Source organism: Lonchura striata, chromosome 3, assembly GCF_046129695.1.
Source record: "Lonchura striata isolate bLonStr1 chromosome 3, bLonStr1.mat, whole genome shotgun sequence".
In the NCBI taxonomy this organism is placed as follows: Eukaryota; Metazoa; Chordata; class Aves; order Passeriformes; family Estrildidae; genus Lonchura; species Lonchura striata.
In genome coordinates this window covers 33,685,715-33,704,478 of record NC_134605.1, presented here as the reverse complement: position 1 = coordinate 33,704,478, position 18,764 = coordinate 33,685,715, and the positions used below count along the sequence as shown (strand labels likewise).

Below are 18,764 nucleotides of genomic sequence, written 5' to 3'. Positions count from 1 at the left end.
CAGGCGCCGCGCGCGGGGCGGCTCCGCGCAGGCGCCGCGGGGCGGCCGGGCCAGGTCGGGCCGGGTAGGTGCGCGGCTCCCGGGCTGCTCCCGAGGCTCCTCCTGCTCCCGGCGCTCGGCTGTGCCTTGCGGGGCTCCTGGGCGTGTAGCGGCGTCGCGGCCGCCCGTGGCCGGTGGTAGCGGAGCCCGGAAAGACGCGCTGTGGGCTTGGGGGCAGGCGCGGGTGCCCCGGGGCTGGCCGGGGGCAGCCCGGCCCGGCGGGTTCCGGTGCTTTCGTCCCCCGGCCCCTCAGTGCCCCAACTCGTACGGGACGCACAGAGAAATAAAATGCTCGGTAACACGCACTGACCGTGTCCATAAGCGAGGCGTCGGCACAGAGACGTGCTAAGCATGGAGGGAGAGGAAGAGGAAGACTATATGTCCGATTTATTTATTAAGTAAGTAGGTATTCTTACTTTTTTTTTTTTTTTCACCCTTCTTAAGTGATTATAAACCTGTTTAAAAAAATATGCTAATATTTACTGGAGTTACTAACTCACAGACAGGATGTCAGGCCAGGCTTGCCCATGGTGAGGCGGGTGAAGGAAGCTATTCAGAAAGAAGAAAAGCAAAAAGAAGCCAATGAGAAGAACAGACAAAAAAGCATAAAGGAAGAAGAAAAAGAGAGACGTGACTTGGTACTGAAAAGTGCATTGGGCAGTGAGAACAAAGGCTTTGCTTTGCTCCAGAAGATGGGCTACAAGAGTGGCCAGGCCCTTGGCAAAAGTGGTAAGTTTGTCGCTCTCTGGAAGTGTGTGTCAGTGTTCAGTTATACCTTAATATTTTACAGGCTGCAACTCTCACTTCATTTGTTGATGGGTCAATAAGTGCCTCTTGGAGAGCATTATAGCATTACAGAACTGTGAAGGTGCCGTGACAGAACAAAATATGACACCAAATCCCTAAAACTGACGTAAAAATAGTACAGAGTATTGAGGGATGCAAGGGAAGCGCAGTACTTGCAGCTCAGTAAGTGCACTTGCATACATGCATACCTACAGGAATTGCATTAAGGATGTTCTGATGGTTTTGCAAAGCTAATAGTGTTAAAAAAACCATCAGATCCTCTTGAAATTTATAGTTGGATTTTGAAAAAGAAACAGTGCACACTGGCCTACCCTTACAAAACCTTAATAGATGAAGAAAAATCAGTAAATCAAGGAATCAAACAAGGAAACTGCTGTGCCAGTTTAGCATCTCTGGCAAACAATCACAATGAACTAGCCCAGACAAATTTTTTTTTATTCTTCACCACTGCTATGATATTGCAGAATGAAAAGGCTCCAGAAGGCAATAACAAAGCAGTCTTCATCACAGGCATCTTACACCTGTCATGTCAACACCTTTTTTTTTTCACAAAAAAGTACATAGGATTCCAGCAGACAAACCAAAAAAGAAGAGAGAGTTTCCAGTACAGCTGTGTCATTTGTAGTGCACTAAATGTATACTGATGGGGAAGTTTTCAGCTTCCAAGCAAAAAAATCACAATAATGGCAAAAGCAGCTTGCCTGCTTGAATACACTGCACAAATCATTGTGTGAGAGAAACTCAGGTTTCTAAATTGACTTTTTTTTTTCTCTCACAGGAGAAGGCATTGTTGAACCTCTTCCTCTGAACATAAAAACAGGTTTGTAGTGCTTTCTGATTTATTTTGTTGGGTATCAGAGCTTTCTCAACTGCTTACATTTATGTTTTGAACTTACATAGGTAGAAGTGGGCTTGGTCATGAGGAATTAAAAAAGCGAAAAGCTGAAGAAAAACTGGAAAACTGTAGACAAAAACTCCATATGAAAAAACAAGCAAATGAACAAGCTGCAGATCAGTTCAGGTAAAGTCAAACAACTGATATTCCAAGGAATGTCTAAGTAGCAATTCTTTTTATGCTTGATGTTTGGTTATTCTTTTAATGTGCTAGTATAATGTTTTGAATGAAGGGTGAGAGTTACCATACAGAGTAATTTTTTCTCAGTTCTAAAGCAAAAGTAGATGAACACTAATGCTAAAAGCATGTGGGCACCATTTAGTTTTCTAATTGTTGATAATGCAAACTACACATACTACCTTTTCTCAAGTCATATGTGGCTTTTTTAATTAGAGAAACATATTTTGAAATATAAAATCCACAGATATTTCTAAACACTATTGGTACAATGATTTTAAAAGTCAGGGTAAATTTAAAGATTGTATTGTTTTGGTTTTCTTCTGATTTGCTTGTAATATATGGAGAAGAGAAGCTGAGGAAAGGCTGTAGCTTTTACAGATGTTTAGTGAACCATTTTTTTATGTCAGGGAAAACCTAATGAAGAAAGTGTATTGTGGTCAAAAAAAGTATCTTGAAGGTATAATTCCCAATACAAGTGTGCTCCCACAGAAATAATGTCAGAATGACTTCTTAACTTCAATGTTGTTCAAGTCTGAGAAAATTAGTAGGAATAGAATCTTAGATTTTCCAGTTCTGTAAAGCTGCGCACTGTAATGCATCTGTTACTGTGTGTCTGCCTGCTTATTTACCTCTGCTTGTTCTTAACAGAGTAAGATTCAAAACCAAACAAGAAGAACGTAAGATGGAAGGAGACCTGCGAAAAAGCCAGAGGGCCTGCCAGCAATTAGATGTGCAAAAAGTGAGACCTGGGGGATTTTCTGGAGGGTTAGAAAGAAGACTTAAGAGGTTAGAGATACAGGCTGCAATGTAATGGTTCAGTTCTTGGAAGTTCTCTAAAATTTTGGGGTAACTAGCTTAAGTCTTGATGTTTGGCAACATTTCAGTTCTCTTAAAATATTTCGAAGTCTGTGTTTGTACCATTAGTGTAGTTGAAGGTGCACAACAACCTCATGGTAACTTACGTGAGGACATGTGGTTTTGCTTCTGCATTCTTGTGGTTACTGCTGAGCTGTTTGCATATCTTCCAGTAGCCAGTATCAGGCCATCCTATATAATGGTGCTGTTTGCTTCAAGTGAGGGAGCAACATCATCACACAGTGATTCACATTGGCAATGGACTCTGAAAGCCATTGTGTTTGGTCTTTGTCCTCAAGCAGAGTCACTTAAAAGTAGGTTCTCCAGGACCAGGCAGCTCTTTAGTCCAAGAATGGGGATCATCATTGAGGGAATCAGCAGATTCACCAAAGCAGCATTGAGAAACACAAAAAAAAAAAAAAAAACAAAAACCACAAAACTAAGTGCCTTCTATTTGCAAGGGTAATGGGTAATAGCAGTGAGCTACTATGAATTTTTGCCACTGGAAAACTTCTGCTGAGATTGTTCAATATTACTTAGTTTGCTTCAAATCAAGTCAGCTGAATTAAGCTTACATCATCCTTGTTTACTTTTCTTCCTTTATTTTCACCTGAGGTGAATTAGGAAGCACTGTGTCATCTATTAATAAAATAACTTGGGGCATGTCTTACTGATAAAAAACGGTATCTGCTCACAGGCTTGGTGTGAGATTATGTTGCTGTGTAGCCTTGCACATACCAAATATAGATGAAATAAAAATAGGTGTTAGCATTGGCATGCATTCCGTTGTTTAAAAAAAGTGATAGAAGTTGACTGCTGTACTTAACTACAGCTTTAGTAATTCTTGGTTATACTATACATGCAAGTTCTAAAGGCTAAAAGCTCACATCCTAGAAATTAGTTTTATCCAGCATCTTACAAGAAAACTTAAAAAGGACAGATAACTTCCATTTAAATCCCTTGTTATTTAAGGATATTGATATTCCTAAGGAGACTTGGTTTTGGATAGAACCTGATGAGGAAGACAAGGAAGATGAATGCACAAGCACAGCCTTAAGTGTAAGTGTAAGCTCTTCAACTGAATTAATTGCTCAATTCAAAATTAAATGTAATATTCCTTGAAACTGTATATATATATACATACATGTATAAAGGATATATATATATATATATATATATATATATATATATATACACGTTTCCCACACTGTAGTAAAGGGCCTCTTTGCAATCCTAGAGCAGTGTCTTTTATAGCCATTACAAGATAAAATATTAAATATTAAACCACTGATTTATTGCTCATCTGTTTTGAGGCTGATCTCTGAAAAAATTAGCCTAGAAATTAAATTTTAAACATTTTTGTTCCTTAGCCAAGATACACGAGATCAGTTACTTGCTTTTGAGTTTTAATTTTGCTTTCACAGATTATCTCAAGATAGACACTGGAAATACATATTTTTAAGAACTAGATTACATTGCTGTTGTTAGCCTTATGTGTTTTATTGGCAGATATTAGGTGGGAAAAAAACCACAGAAAATACTATACACATGAAATCAGGTAGCTAAGTAGTATTTTTAGCTCTCTTCAGTGCAGATTTCTTAGCTGGAAAGAAGGATAAGCAAACAACTTTCCAGAGATCATGAATTCCTGTGCACTCTTCTACAAATGTGGGAAACTTTTCGTCTTGTGGAACCACAGTGTTGTGTAGCTTTTCCATAGCATTAGGTTAAACACTTAATTTTAGCAAACCAGTAGCTCAATGTGGTTTATGTCATGTGAGGCCCAAGTCATTACATACCTGTACATATCTCTAGGTATCAGAAAAGCTGCATATCCTGACAGCCTATTTGAGAGAGGAGCACTTCTATTGCATTTGGTGTGGAACAACCTATGAAGGTGAGAGTGAACCATTTTGTAGGTGCTTTACTTTGCTTGTGCAGCTAGACTCCAGCTGTAGAATATATCCTTGGTTTTTCTATTACTGCAGCTTCCAAATCTACATAGCTAATTTACTTTCTAGGCTGCTGGTTTTCGCTTTGTACATATTGTTATTGTGATTGTTAGCCAGTTTTTAGGTTTACATGCAGAAAAACCAAAAGCAAATAAACAAAAAAAAAACCCACAAAACACAACAAACGATACTGAAATTTCTTTGAATTTATATTAAAATTTAATTAATTTTGAGAAAACACAATTCAGATATTAAAACCAATACCATAAAAATCTGCAAAAGCTGGTAGGTGTTTCTGAAACAATTACAACACCATCCAGTTCCACAACACCAAAGAAAGCAGAATTTGTGTTTGCTGTTTTAAAACAAATTTGCAAGTCACTAACTTGTAAACCTTGAATTCTATTTAATCTGTTCTACATGGATTCTAGAAATATTTCCAGCAACCATTTTTTCCTTCGCTGAGCTGCATCTACTCACTTTTTTTCCGCTTTTCCTGTAGACTCTGAAGATTTATCTTCAAACTGTCCTGGAGACAGTGCTTCAGATCACGACTAAAGCCAGTCTAAATGAAGAAGCCCTAGATAAGTATGTATAATTCATAGTATCTTTTAAAAGGATTGGAGCTATGCCATACTCAAGAATTCATACCAAAGTATGCAGAAGAAGAGTTTAAGTTGACAAGCTAAATTCATATTTTCTGTTCAATGCACAATTTAATAGGAATTAAAACTTGGTCTTTGTAATTGAACTAACATAATTGAGAGGTTAGTTGAGTCTTTCACATCTTTACCTGCTGCCCAAATGGTAATAAAATTCAAGTATGAGTAAAGGCATAAATATTGGCCAATCACTTTATTGCATAATGTGTAAAACTGGGTTTTTTCATCTTTACAGAGATGTCTAAATACTAGACTGGTCTTGCTTACTATCTTAAATTTGGTGGGTAAAAAAAAAGCTTGTGAAACATGACAGTGACATTACTTGAACCAATATTCTGTTGTATATAAAGGTGCATATTTTCCACAATTAAATATAATTAGATCATGATGGTGGGTTTTCATTTTTTACATAAAGATACATTTTAATAGACCTTTTGTTTTTAGTTAACAGTAGTTGCTACTATAACTAGCCATTTATAAAAAGTTGATGCTGAAGTATAGAAATACTATGCAGAGAAAATGTATCACAAACTACTTGTACAAACTCAGTATTACTTAAGAGCAATAAGGTAATGATACTAATTCTCTCTGTCCAAAAACTGTAAAGGAAATGCAGCCAAGAGATTGTCACATGTCCATTTTCATATTATGAATAGTTTCATAGAATCATTTAGGTTGGAACAGACCTCTTAAGATCATCAAGTCCCAACTGTATGTTAATTTTATCCCAATAGATTAAAGATAAAGCAGAAATAGTAGTATTTTGTCTGCAAGGATATATAATTTCTCACAGATCTTGACTGCTGCAAAGAAATACTCATTAATCTAGCATAGTGAAATACTTTATGAATTCCAGTCAAGGATAAGGTTAGAAGAACATAAAACCCTGATGGAATTCAACCTGGCTAGGGATATCAAGGAGAAGATCAGATTCAAGAAAATCTAGAGAACCTAGAAGTGCACAAATCCATGGGACCTGTTGACATGCATCCACTGGTCTCCAGAGAACTGGCAAGTGAAGTTGCTTGAGTTGGAGTTGTTCATTCTGGAAAAGAGAAGGCTCCATGGAGACCTTAGAGCAGCCTTTCAGTACCTAAAGGGGGCTGCCAAGAGAACTGGAAGGGGACTTTTTCTAAGGGCATGTAGTGACAGGACAAGGGGAATGGCTTTGAAGTGAAAGGTTGAGATAAGATATTAGGAAGAATTCTTTATTGTGAAGGTGATGAAGCACTGAACAGGTTTCCTAGAGAAGCTGTACCCCACCACTGGCAGTGTTCAAAGCCAGGTTGAACAAGATCTTGAGCAATGTGATCTACTGAAAAGTATCCCTGGCCCAGGGCAGGGGGATTGAAACTTGATGATCTTTAAGGTCCCTTCCAACCCAAACCATTCTATGATTCTATGTATGTCATTCATGATAAAGAGAAAAAAAGAAAGCAGTGTAAGGCCTTACAAAAGTACATACAATCACATTCTTATTTAGCAACAAATACTTGCACCAGAACATGAGCAATTTTCCTAAGAATATAAATATCTTCATTTGTATTCATTCTTTTAGAGCAGTCACCCACTTTTAACCCATTTAACATATCAGAGAAAGCATACAGTACTTCACATATTACCTGGTTTTTTTGCTTAGAAATCTCTGCTCATTTGCTCTTCTGGAGTTATGTTGACCCCACATCAATGAACAGTTTGACAAGATAGAGCTCAAAGACAAGCCCCTGAAGGTCCAATGTGCGTGTCTTTTCACCCTGTTCCCCCACACCACACAGAGTATTTCATGTTCAGGCAAGGCTGAACTCTGAAGGATACAACTGAAAAGCAGCAGAGAACCTGCTGTTCCCTTTTGTGGGGCTAGCAGTGGGCACATCAGAGGCTCTAAGTACAGTTATTAAAGGTTAGGCATGCCTCGGTATTACAATAAGAGACTAAATCCTAGAAGCATGGGAATGTTTAAAGTGCTCTCTCAGCCTAGAATTTCAAATGGTTACTACTAAGGCAATTGGAAAATTTTTCTGTATTAATAGCACCTTGAATGTTCCTTTCCAAAAAAGACAACTATAAAAACCTAAAGTTGTCAAAAATTGAGATTTGTTCTAAATTTGATTTCCTAGAAGCTAAGTGTTTAACATTTAAATTCTTAAGAAATCCTCATTTTACAAGTTTAAATTCTAGAGCACTGAAGCTGCTAGGTCAGCAGCAGCTGTGAAGAGATAAGAAAACAAAGTACTTAAAGTACTTTAAAGTACTTAAAGTGAAGAATAATGTGCACCTATTCCTAGTATCTTTTCTGCCAGAACTAGTCTTGGTACTAATAGGAGCATTGCAGTAATTATTAACAATATCACTGAACGAATCAGAAAGGTTTGAGTTACATACCACCAGACAACAGTTCTTCCATGGAAAGCAATAGATAGTAAGGGATAATGGATGCAACACATGCAGGGATTTGCCACAACCCAGTTAGGACTTCAGCACATCAGCATGATCTTTGAAGGGAAAAGGACCAGGTTCTTATTGTACAAAGCAGTCCAGCTCATCCATAACCTATGTTTCCAGGTAAAAATTGCATGTGATTTCTTGCAGAAGTGCCCTGTCCTAGGTGCAGCCGGCAGACGTGAATGCTGATGTGGCCAAGGAAAAGACACACCCCAAATCTTGTTTCTAACATCTGCTGTCATTTCATCGACTGTAATAAATTCATCAAACTCTGGATTTAAACACAGTGCGAAAGGACATTTAATAAGAATAATTTCTAAGTGCCTTCTCTTTATCAACAGACTTAAGAAGGTCAAGTAAATGAGATATAGTGATTCTTGCTGAAGGGTCTGTTGAAAGCATCTTTTTGATTATGGATGCCTGCAAAAAAAAATTAAATGTCAATAGATTTTTTTTTTTTTAAGTTAATACAGTACCCAAAAAGTATATTAAAATCTCATACCTCTGTTGAAAAGTGGTTGTTGAAGCACTCTGGAAGGTCACCTTTTCTCACAGAAGGCCATACCTGAAATTAATAAAAGAGAATAGTTTTGGTATGCTTTAATTTCTTATGTTTTGTATCTCCACTTTATGACCCATATAGTTTACTGAAGTAGTTAGGAAAACACAAATCTGCAGGAAATGTAAGGCTTCAAACAGTAACTGCAAACAGTTTGAAAGTTGGGGCTTTTTCCATTTAGTTGTGCTTTGGTTTAGTTTTATGGCCTTTTCATCAACTGTTATCCAATTCTAAGCTTAAAAACTTCACACACAAGAATGACATGTTTGTTTCAATCATCCCCTGTTTCAGAACCATTATCTTTCTTTCCTTAATTTAGAAGTAATGGATTTATATAATATAATGACATTATAAGAAAAGAAAAAAGCAAGACAACAGAGTTTCTGTTCGCAAGCCAAGTAGGTGTGCTTCCTCTTTTTAATTATATTCAGTACCACACACATATTTCTATGTCATTGCATAAAATGCTACGTGGAGCAACTAACAGAATATTTGTCATTACATGCTTTAGAAATAGCTTTTGATTAACAATTTTTTTTCTGACCCTGTCTCTGACAACATCCTGATAGGCAAGCTCAGGAAGAGCAGGCTGGACAAATGGCTGGTGTGGTGGACTGAGAACTGGCTGAACAGCAGGTCCTAGAGGGTCACAATCAGCAGCACAGGGTCTAGTTGGAGGCCTGTCACCAGTGCTGTTCCTCCTAGTTTCAATACTGAGCCCAATATTGTTTAATTTGTTCTTCAATGACCTGGATGAAGGGGCAGATGCCTCCTCAGCAGGTTCACTGATGACAAAGTTGGGATGAGTGGCCGATACCCCAGAGTGCTCCACAGCCCTTGAGAAGGACCTGGACAGGCTGGAAAGATGGGCAGGAAGGAACCTTCTGAAATTCCACAAAAGGAAATCCAGGGTCCTACACCTGGGGAGAAATAACCCTGGGCAACAGCACAGGCTAGGGGCTGACCTGCTGGAAAACAGCTCTGTGGAGAAGGACATGGGGGTCCTGGTGAGCAACAAGCCATCCATGAGCCAGCAGTGTGTCCTTGTGGCCAAGAAGGCCAATGGAATCCTGGGTGCACTTGGAAGGGCACTGCCAGCAGCTCAAGGGAGGTGATCCTGCCCCTCTGCCCTGCCCTGGTGAGGCACATCTGGAGTGCTGAGTCCAGTCCTGGGCTCCTCAGGACAAGAGAGACATGGAGCCCCTAGAGTGGCTCCAGTGGAGGGTAACAAAGATGATTGAGGCACTGGAGCATCTCTCTGATGAGGAAAGGCTGAGGGAGCTGGGCCTGTTCAGCCTCGGGAAGAGGCACTGAGAGGGGAACTCATGGGTGTCTGTGAGTATCTGAAGGGAGGTGCCAGGAGGATGGAGCCAGGCTCTGCTAGGTGGTGTCCATACTGTCAATGGGCAGAAACTCATGCACAGGAAGTTCCACCTGAACATGAAGAAGAATTTCTTTACTGTGTGGGTGACTGAGCACTGCAACAGATTGACCAGAGAGGTCAGGGAATCTCCCTGATTGGACATATACTGGACACAAATCCAAGTAGCATGCTCTAGGGAACCCTGCTTGAGGAGGTAGGTTGGACTAGATGACCCCCAGAAGCTCCTTCCAACTTCACCCATTCATGTGATCATTCTGTGATTCTGCAAGTGGCTTTCTGGGTAAACAGATCAATCTGCTTAATTCATTAGCTGCTAACTAGTGTAATGTCTGCCTAAAGATGACAGTCATGTTCTTGGACTTAGCTGTGTATCCTGAATCATCAGCTATTCCTATAAGCCTGGCATAGCCAGCCCTTTACAACCACTATCCAGTAAAACAACAGCTCCCAAAAACTTAAGCTTTTTCCCTACTCTTTAGCAGTAGCCCTACCTGCTGGGGATCATCAACTGAACCAGTTATTCAGTTATTCAGCACAGAATAATCAACTTTGCTTTTACACTATGTTCTTACAGCAGGGCTTGCCAGCACTAGAGTTTATCATCTTCCATTTTTTCTAATTTAATGGAGCAGCTGAAGACCATCCTAGGACTTTCCATCCATATAACTTCCCCACCTGCCTGCAGAGCACAAAATTATAGTTTAAGGAAATCATGCTTTTCCAACTGTATACACCATGGAACTGTGCATGCAATTGCAGTCAACTGTGAACAGGAACAGGTGGTCTGAGGAGTACTGCAAGGTGGCTGGAGAGAGCCAAGTTGAACAGACACACTGGTATGATCTTTTCACTGGCAAAAGGATCTGATTAACAGTGTTCAAAATCTGAGTGCAACTACAATTACTTCAGACAAAATACCCAGCAGCTACCTCGCTGTCCTACCAAAATGTAGGTTTGCACATAAAAAGCTCAAAATGCATACAGGAAAACCTTTTTTTAAAAAGCTTAAGTAACATGGGGTTTCATTCTGAAATAATATCTCTTTCACTTAAAGCAATGTGTTCCAAATCACTTTTGTTTTCATCTTGGAAAACTGCAAGGGTTTTGATTTAGTGGAAACTCTTTTTGCTCCACTGTGCAGTGAAGACAAGAGCATGGCACTCACCCATCCATAATTTTTATTTTCCAAAATTAGAAAAATACTCCCTTTAAGTTTCTGATCAAAGAAAAATACTTGTAAGAAACTTGACATCCTTTTTTGCTTGACATTATTCTTTAACATGTTCGGGCTTTAGTGTGTGTAGTAGGACAGAGTGAAATAAACTGTAGTATTTCTTTCCCTCAGTTACAAAATTTCAGCTGAGGTGTGAGGACTTACAGGCTTTATGGAAATTAATTAAGGAAAAAAATGTAAATAGAGATAGTACTCAAAGAGATTCTTTCTAGAACATTATCAATATGTGATACCAGCAGGCAAAATAACAACAGTGGGAGTTTTTAAATTTAAAGTTTTTAAATTTTAAATTTAAAGATTACATACCTCAGATTTTTCATGATGACTGATTGCCGAAAGAATTTCAAACCAAATTAATCCCAATGCATAAATATCTACTTCCTTTCCATATCTGACCCCAGTCTAGAAAGATGAGAACAGAACAATATAAGCATCAAATCCAACTGGAGAACAGCACTTCTTAAAGCAAAATTTGAAGTCAGCAGAAACTTCCACCCCAAGGCTACAGGACTGGCCCCATTCAGTATTATTCTTAGTTGTTAACCCTTTCTGTCTCAGACCTGTTAAATAGTGACTATTATGTCACACTGAACACCCTGAAATTAAGACTTCTACAGACCTATACAGATAAAGCCAATACTGCCCTGTGACAAATAATGAAACAAACAGAGAAACTCAAATTATGCAATTAGCAGGGGCCCTAAATTCAAATATATATCTGGCAGTCTGGTTTTACAAGAGCATTCCTTACAGCATGCAGTGTCAGACTGTATGTTCACACAGAGCAAAAAACTTTACCACACTTGTAAAGCCTTCTCCAGAGTACAGTTATCCTCTCATACAGTCACACCAGGAACTTTAGGCAACCTGCTTTAATACTGACATTAGGATTGAGAACACCCAATGCTCAGTTTATAGCACACATCTAATTACAGTGACACTAATACAGCAGGATAATTACCTGTTCTGGTGCCATATACGATTTTGTTCCTCTGTTCTCAGTCAGTGTCTCAAATGCCACAGAAGTCACAAGACCGAAGTCACCTATTTTTATTTTATTATGTGATATGAATATATTCTGAGGCTATTTTTGTATATATAAATAAAAAGAAGAAAAAAAAATCACCAAATGACCAAGCATAATCAGCCACAGAAGTGTTTCCCATAAAAACTGATGATTGTCTAGAAAGTAGCATTAAGAGGTGTGGAAAGAGTAATAAGTTAAATCATTTTTAAAAACAAACTAAATTTCAAGTAGTACATTCTGCAGTAACAGAACCCGTTTTCCACTAGCTCAGTCATAACTGTGTCATGCTTTAATTGCTCTTCAAATACATTGTACATATAACATTCTATATCTTGAAGTGCTTTTCACTCTTCAATCCTAGCCAGAACTTGATACACTAAGGCAAAGCATTTAGTCTTACATGAAATTTCCACTCAAGTCAGTTTCTCCTAGGCACAGAAGGATCATGCGTACTAAATCAAATGCAGAGTTAAGGCTTACTACAGGTATCTCAGAGTATCATGTTTACATTTCCATTAAAGTTCCCCTTTTTAAATTTGACAATGTCATGGCTAAAGCCAGTTGGCAACTAAGCACCATGCAGTGGAATGGGAGGAAGAATCAAAAGTAAACTTGTAAGCTGTATTAAAAATAGTTTAACAATTGAAACAAAAGAAAAATTTAATAATAATGCTATATAATATTGATAAAAGGATTAAAAAAAAAAAACAAAATAAGAAGAAACAAGTTTTGCACAGTACAATTGCTCACCACCCACTGACTGATGCCAGATCCCCTTCCTGAGCCCAGATTAGCCCCTCTTGCATGTAAAAAAAAAAAAAAATCTTTGACTTAAAGTAAACACTACCTAGTAACAACCAAAACATCAGAGTGTTATCAGAATTATTATAATACTGAAGCCAAAACAACACTGTACCACCTACTGAAAATAAATTAACTGTATCCTAGCCAAAACCAGAACATGAAGTCAAACAACTAAAAATAGAACTATATATGCTTCAATGAAGTTTCCCAAAGAAGATAAACTATACTTCTGAATGTTTTTAAAACAAAACCAAAGAGCCTCATGCTGTCTTTTACTCAAATAATCTCCAGTGGATCATAAGGCCAGGAGATACTTAAAAGTCAACAGAAAAAAATCTTCATGTAAAAAACGCTGTTCTGTTCAAGTCTGACCATGATCGCATATATTTAATATAGTACCTATAGCTGGCTACACTATTTAATGACTCTGTTCCTACCAGACACAAATTACTTTAATCTCAGCTTGAACCTATCCTGCAACTTTGATTCTGGGCTTTGGAGATCTCAGACAGCCACCTAAGCTGACAGCAGATCAAAGAGGAGAGGAAAGCTCCTCAATTCAAACACAAGTAGAAGAGTTAGCAGTATAACTTGGTTCTGGTCAGGAGAGGGTTAATTTGTACAGTAATCCATGGGGAATACATGGCTAGACCAAGGAGGTTATTCTATACCACCTCATGTCATTTTCTGGGAATCGGGAAAGAATCACTTCTGGGTCATGGGAGCATGGCATGATCAGGTAGGGCTCCACAGTGACCTTTTGGCATGTGAATCACCCTCTGTTTTTAGACTTCTGGTTTTAATGTTGTTACTGTTTTGGTCTGTGTTTGTTTTCTTATCTCACTGCTGTTTCTAGTAAATTGTTGTTATCTCAGCCTGTGCTCTTTACCTTTTGTGTCTCCAATTCTCATCTCCAGCCTGCCACAGGGTAGGGGGAAATGAGCAAGCAGCATGTGGATTCAGTAGGAGCATTAAATTGAAGAATACCACTCCTGATCGACCACAGCCTCATTCCTACCTCAGCTTGTACAGCATGAGACTCCTAATCTCAGGGTCAAGGGTTTGAACCCCATGTTAAGTATCAAATATGGCTGGGGTGTGTAGGGGATCAAGTGAGGCACTTGTGGATTCACTGGAGCTGCCTGCTGTGAAGATACTTCAGTCCCAGTTGTGGAGGTCTCTGGTGGTGAGAATTTGACTGCCAGAGTGGCTCCAGAGAGGTCAGGCAGGGAAGTTAATCCTAGGATGCCACCACACTAATGATTTTTTTCACTAAGTGAGTGATTTAAAACTCTATAAACAACATTACAGCTTCCATCCTGAAGCTGTGAAGGCTTTGTCCCTTAGAATCTTTATACTGAAATAAAATCTTATGACTGTGTACATCTAGAGACAAAGTCTATCCAAAACTGTACCATGCAAACATTCGTATGCGTACACAAGACAAAAGTAACTAGAGCATGTTGTTATCAAACACAGAATGTATTAGGATAGATAACCTATCCCTCTACAATATGGGAGAGCCACTTTTTAGACTCAACTTTTCTTTTTCCAATAGGCAGACTTGTAAACCCAGTAACACACTGAAAATGCCTGTTAGCTGATGCCTACTGACTCTTTGAACTATTGTATTCTGAGATCTTCCAAGTTCACCTGATCTTAGGATGAGGTTCAGCCAGCTGCTGAAAGAGAATCAATCATTAGCAATGTCCAAAGAAGCACACTGCTAGGGTACATAACAGAGTAAGCAAAGACTATAACAACATTCTCTGAAATTCCAGTAAGTATACTACCTTCAACTTTTTGATATTTTTTTCTTTGTTTACCTATCCTACATACCTTGAGGTCTCGATGAATTAACTTTTCAGAATGAATATATTCCACTCCTTTCACTATTTGTAAAAATCTGTTTTGTGCCATTTCATAATACTTTCGGTCTTTGCTAGTTTTTGCAATCCAGTTTTCCAATGTCCCTTGTTCACAGAATTCCATTTGGATGAAAAGACAGAGAATTTTTTTGCCTGAGTTCTGTCTTCAAAAGAAAATTACATACCATATTGAAATTGGCATGATACAATTCCTCCCAAGTCATCTTCAAAAGCCCTTTTTGCTAGTATTTATTTTTAGAGTTACCCAAAAAGAAAGTCTGCAAGTCCCTTAATTTTAAGATCCTAGAGCAATTTGTATTTAAATAATAAGGACTGCAACCCAAAGAATCCCTGCTCAGTTGATATATTTTACTGTAATATTTCTGAAGTTTTGCTTGCTTTCTAGTTTCACACTGGTAGTTTTCTGAAAGCCCAAGTTCCATGTCCCTCATACCAAGAAGCATGTCTAGCCTTGTAGGAACTGGTGCAAGACCCTGACACGTGTTCTCTAGTCTATGCAAGATATAGAGCATCAGCCTTCCTATCCTGCCCAGAATGGTCATGTTCTTTCCAGCTCTCTCCTGTCAAGAAGGTAATCCAGTGACTATTTCTGACATTGGTCTGCTAGTCACAGAAACCCTTCTGAGAACTGGAAACCTAGATGAAACATATTCACCCATCTGGCAGCCTCACATATTCCAGAGAAGCTCGTAAGATAGGCTGAGGCTGGAGACGGTGAGGGGAAGGAAAATACAGAGAGAAGCATGCACTGTTTTTTCCTATGTACACTGTCTGATAAGTGCCCTTGAATAAAGCTGCTTGAAGCACTGAAAGAGTAAGCATTAAATGGCTCAGGACTCTGTAGTCTTGAGGTCAGGGCACAAATTTCAGTCTGGGACCTTGGCTTTGAGGATTTTTTTTTCCTTTGCCCAATAACTGTTCAATGTCAAACAGGTTGCAACATATTAACGAGGTTCCAACATATTAATGGTTCAGTTTTGACAGACTCTTTTCCCACATTTTACTGCTCTAAGTAAGTATGACAGTCTATCTGAAGAGTATTAATTTACAGCTAGTAATAAAGTTTACCACAGAAGCTTGGAAAAGTTAAGAGTCTAACTTACAAATAAAAATCTCACCACTGTTTTACTAGAAGTCTCAGTGTCAAAAGGCTACCGCTAAATTAAAGAGCATTTCATTTTGTATTCCTTTTCTAAACAATCAAAACTGTTTTAGGCATCATGGTTAAAATACTAACTTAGGGAAATAATTAAATCTATGATAGCTATTGGCTGACCAGTATTTATTATAAAAAGGAAACTTCTGATCAGGAATTTGGTAGCCAACTGTCAGACAATTTTTTCTGTTGTTAATTCTTGTCCCAAATTTTGAGTTCTGCAATCTTACTCTCCTCTATAAATTCATTTAATTCCATATATTGACAGAGAAGTGAAATATAAAATTATATAATGTATCTATTAATCAAGGAAAAGAAGATATAAATATACTTAACATACAACCTGCTGCTGGAAAGTACTGCACCTTTTCTCTCAGCAGTACGATTACACATATGTGCATTTGTATTTGTAAAATAACTGACAACCAATGACCAATAGCATGAAATTCACTACGTGAAAAAATGATTATGAATGCAAACTATTATTTTGTAGTTACCTTGAGTCTGAGTACTTCATATGGTCTTCCCCTTTCCAGCTGGAATGATAGCGCACTATGTTCTCATGTGTAAGTCTTGCCAGTCCTTGTGCTTCACGCTCTACTTTCCTATCAGGAGGGGGGACAGAATTTAAAAAAAAAAGGTATTTCCCTATTACAAGGTAATACAAAGTTAAATTAAAGATATGCTATCAAGTGGAAGGATACAGATAGTTTTACATTAATTTAGAAACAAAGCATAATATTCTCCTTCATGTAAGTTCAAAGGTCAAAACTGAAGTTACAATTCTGATGGGTTTTGTTTCATCTGCTGAGTTATTCAAAGTGCAAAAAGTGTTTTAACCCCATCAGGAATTAAATCCCCACTCAAAAAAAGCTAAAAAAAGCAGGTAGCTTTTTCACCCACCAGCAGAGCACCAGTTATTACTTGAAGAATCAGTAGAAGGTTTTCAGTATAGTTCTTAGGATAGCAATACTAATGAAAATGATATGTATTTGCACAGAACACAAGAATCCAAAGGGAAATGTACACATTACAATTTAAGGGACAAGCATCTCCAACAATTTAAAACATTTTCAGTATATAACCTAAAAAATTAATTTTTTCAACTGCTAATAAAATACTCCACTAGGTAACAGAAAATTACTTCAAAAAGAAATTACGATCATCTTTCTCTGAGATTTATGAAAGACAAGTAACACAGCATGAGAGTAATGACTACATGGGTCAGATAATAAAGCATTTTCCAATTACAAACCACAAAATTTATTACATGGATTTTTTTCTTTTTTCTATAATTATAGTCATGGAAATTTTCTGCGTAGCCTGTCAAAAGTAACAGGGCTGCTTTCAATGTTTTAATAATCATCAGGTTTTCTTCAGACACATTTTGCAGTATTAGCAACCAGAGCACTACTGTGTTCAGGAAAAAGAGAACTTAACAGACCTACATTTTTACAGCTCCAGCAGAAATTAACCCATTACATGAAAAAATTAACAAAGGTTTAGGACCACTTTCAGCTTCATTTGGAAATAAATAAAACAATTTACTAGAAAAGACAGATAATTAATAATGAAAATCACCTAAATGTTTCTAGTATTGCTGAAGAGAGAAAATAAAGTACTAAAATCTTGATTAAGGTTGTCCTAAAACACAGAAGTAAATATACAGTACATACTCTGTGAATTCAACTCGTTTGATTGCATAGGTTGTCTTATCACACGTCGATATTGCCTTGAAAACATTCCCAAAACCACCTGCACCAATAGGCTCTATTTTTTCAAAAAGTTCGAGAAATCTTTAAAAAAAAATAAAAAAAGAAAACCGCACAATTATAACTTAATTTTCTATTAAGGATATAGAAATAATCTTGACAGGTTTAATACATCTACTGCAATATCATTCTATAGTCATCATTTGACCAATCTACAGGTCTAAATTACAGCCTTGGAAATTAAACCAACAGGGAAAACTGACCCTCCAGGCATGTCAGGTAACTACCCTCACATCTTCACATGAATAGCATTTGGTTTTAAGCTTTAAATACCATCGCTTGTCAATTTCCATGCTAGATTTGAAATTTCAACAAAAAAAAAAAATCTAATGTCAACTTTCTTTGGAAGTTCTTTTCAGAGCAGTATTTTCCCTCCTTCTACCACAAATAAACACATCTAGATTCACGCATACTGTTATTGCCTTACAAATATTAATTTTAAAAAATCCTTCTTACGTTTTATTGACAGTGTGTGGACTCCCATTCTCTTCTCCGGTATTTGTGTTCACATCTGGCAAACTTGCATTTGAATCTGGCATATTTTTTTCCTCTTCCTTGTTTCTTATATTAGCAAAATTAGCTGCCAATTTTCTTTAACAAGGATAAAAGCAAAATTTATAATGAGCCGTTTTTCTAACACAAGATGAGAAAAGAAATATACCTCTCAATAGCAGCACTTCTTTACTAGAGATAGAAGAAAATAAAGTTATTTGCAATAGTTTAGAGAAGATAGCAATCTAGAAATAAACACATACCTTCCAGACTTCAGGACATAACTTTGTGCATTTCTCTACATGGAAAAAAAGAAAAAAGAAAAAAAAAAAAAAAAAAAGCCTGAGGTATCCTGAATATTTTCACTGTAGTTGGTTTAAAACATGTCTGACAATGTATCTAGGAATTGACTATAAATATGATCATACCTTATGTAAACAGTGTCATAAGAATGAATCTTAGCTCAGAGTTTTTCACATTTGATATGCATAACATTATCATTGCAAAAAAATGCATAACATTATCATTACAAAAAATGAGCTTAGTTTGACTCTTTTCTTGAGAGTACTGGCATTTGTTAAACACTACATAAATTTGACCCACAATACAGAAGGA

General features: G+C 37.6%; 2 protein-coding genes across 7 annotated transcripts in view; one reads left to right on the top strand and one right to left on the bottom strand.

Moving 5' to 3' along the window:
• The first annotated feature begins 41 nt into the window (after positions 1-41).
• GPATCH11 (G-patch domain containing 11) lies at positions 42-8,436 on the top strand. 3 transcript variants are annotated; one of them, XM_021528100.3, is made up of 9 exons: positions 42-437; positions 542-768; positions 1,625-1,666; positions 1,747-1,867; positions 2,570-2,660; positions 3,749-3,835; positions 4,592-4,673; positions 5,231-5,316; positions 7,980-8,436. In XM_021528100.3, the coding sequence occupies exons 1-8, from the start codon at positions 391-393 to the stop codon at positions 5,284-5,286; spliced, it is 753 nt and encodes a 250-aa protein (XP_021383775.2). In that variant the 5' UTR covers positions 42-390; the 3' UTR covers positions 5,287-5,316; positions 7,980-8,436. The 3 variants fall into 3 exon arrangements, with proteins under 3 accessions (XP_021383775.2, XP_021383774.2, XP_031360173.2); XM_021528099.2 differs by lacking the exon at positions 7,980-8,436 and having other exon boundaries at positions 5,231-5,778; XM_031504313.2 differs by lacking the exons at positions 5,231-5,316; positions 7,980-8,436 and having other exon boundaries at positions 4,592-5,212.
• EIF2AK2 (eukaryotic translation initiation factor 2 alpha kinase 2) overlaps positions 4,925-18,764 on the bottom strand; it is a 30,047-nt gene continuing 16,207 nt past the window's right edge. For all 4 annotated transcript variants that reach the window (XM_021528094.3, XM_021528095.3, XM_021528093.3 and 1 more), the window contains 9 exons: positions 18,413-18,447; positions 18,114-18,248; positions 17,562-17,681; positions 16,383-16,490; positions 14,680-14,872; positions 11,971-12,093; positions 11,316-11,411; positions 8,335-8,397; positions 4,925-8,252 (listed from right to left, as the gene is read on the bottom strand). In XM_021528094.3, coding sequence (XP_021383769.2) covers positions 8,133-8,252; positions 8,335-8,397; positions 11,316-11,411; positions 11,971-12,093; positions 14,680-14,872; positions 16,383-16,490; positions 17,562-17,681; positions 18,114-18,248; positions 18,413-18,447 — 993 coding nt within the window. In that variant the 3' untranslated portion in view covers positions 4,925-8,132. The remainder of the gene's footprint in view (positions 8,253-8,334; positions 8,398-11,315; positions 11,412-11,970; positions 12,094-14,679; positions 14,873-16,382; positions 16,491-17,561; positions 17,682-18,113; positions 18,249-18,412; positions 18,448-18,764) is intronic.

What these genes read in the sequence shown, in the direction of transcription:
- GPATCH11 (XM_031504313.2), top strand. Translation starts at nt 391, where the DNA reads ATGGAGGGAGAGGAAGAGGAAGACTATATGTCCGATTTATTTATTAA. An exon ending in ATGTCCGATTTATTTATTAA is followed by an intron (nt 438 to 541) that starts GTAAGTAGGTAT and finishes ACTAACTCACAG; the next exon opens with ACAGGATGTCAGGCCAGGCT. An exon ending in AGCAATTAGATGTGCAAAAA is followed by an intron (nt 2,661 to 3,748) that starts GTGAGACCTGGG and finishes TTGTTATTTAAG; the next exon opens with GATATTGATATTCCTAAGGA.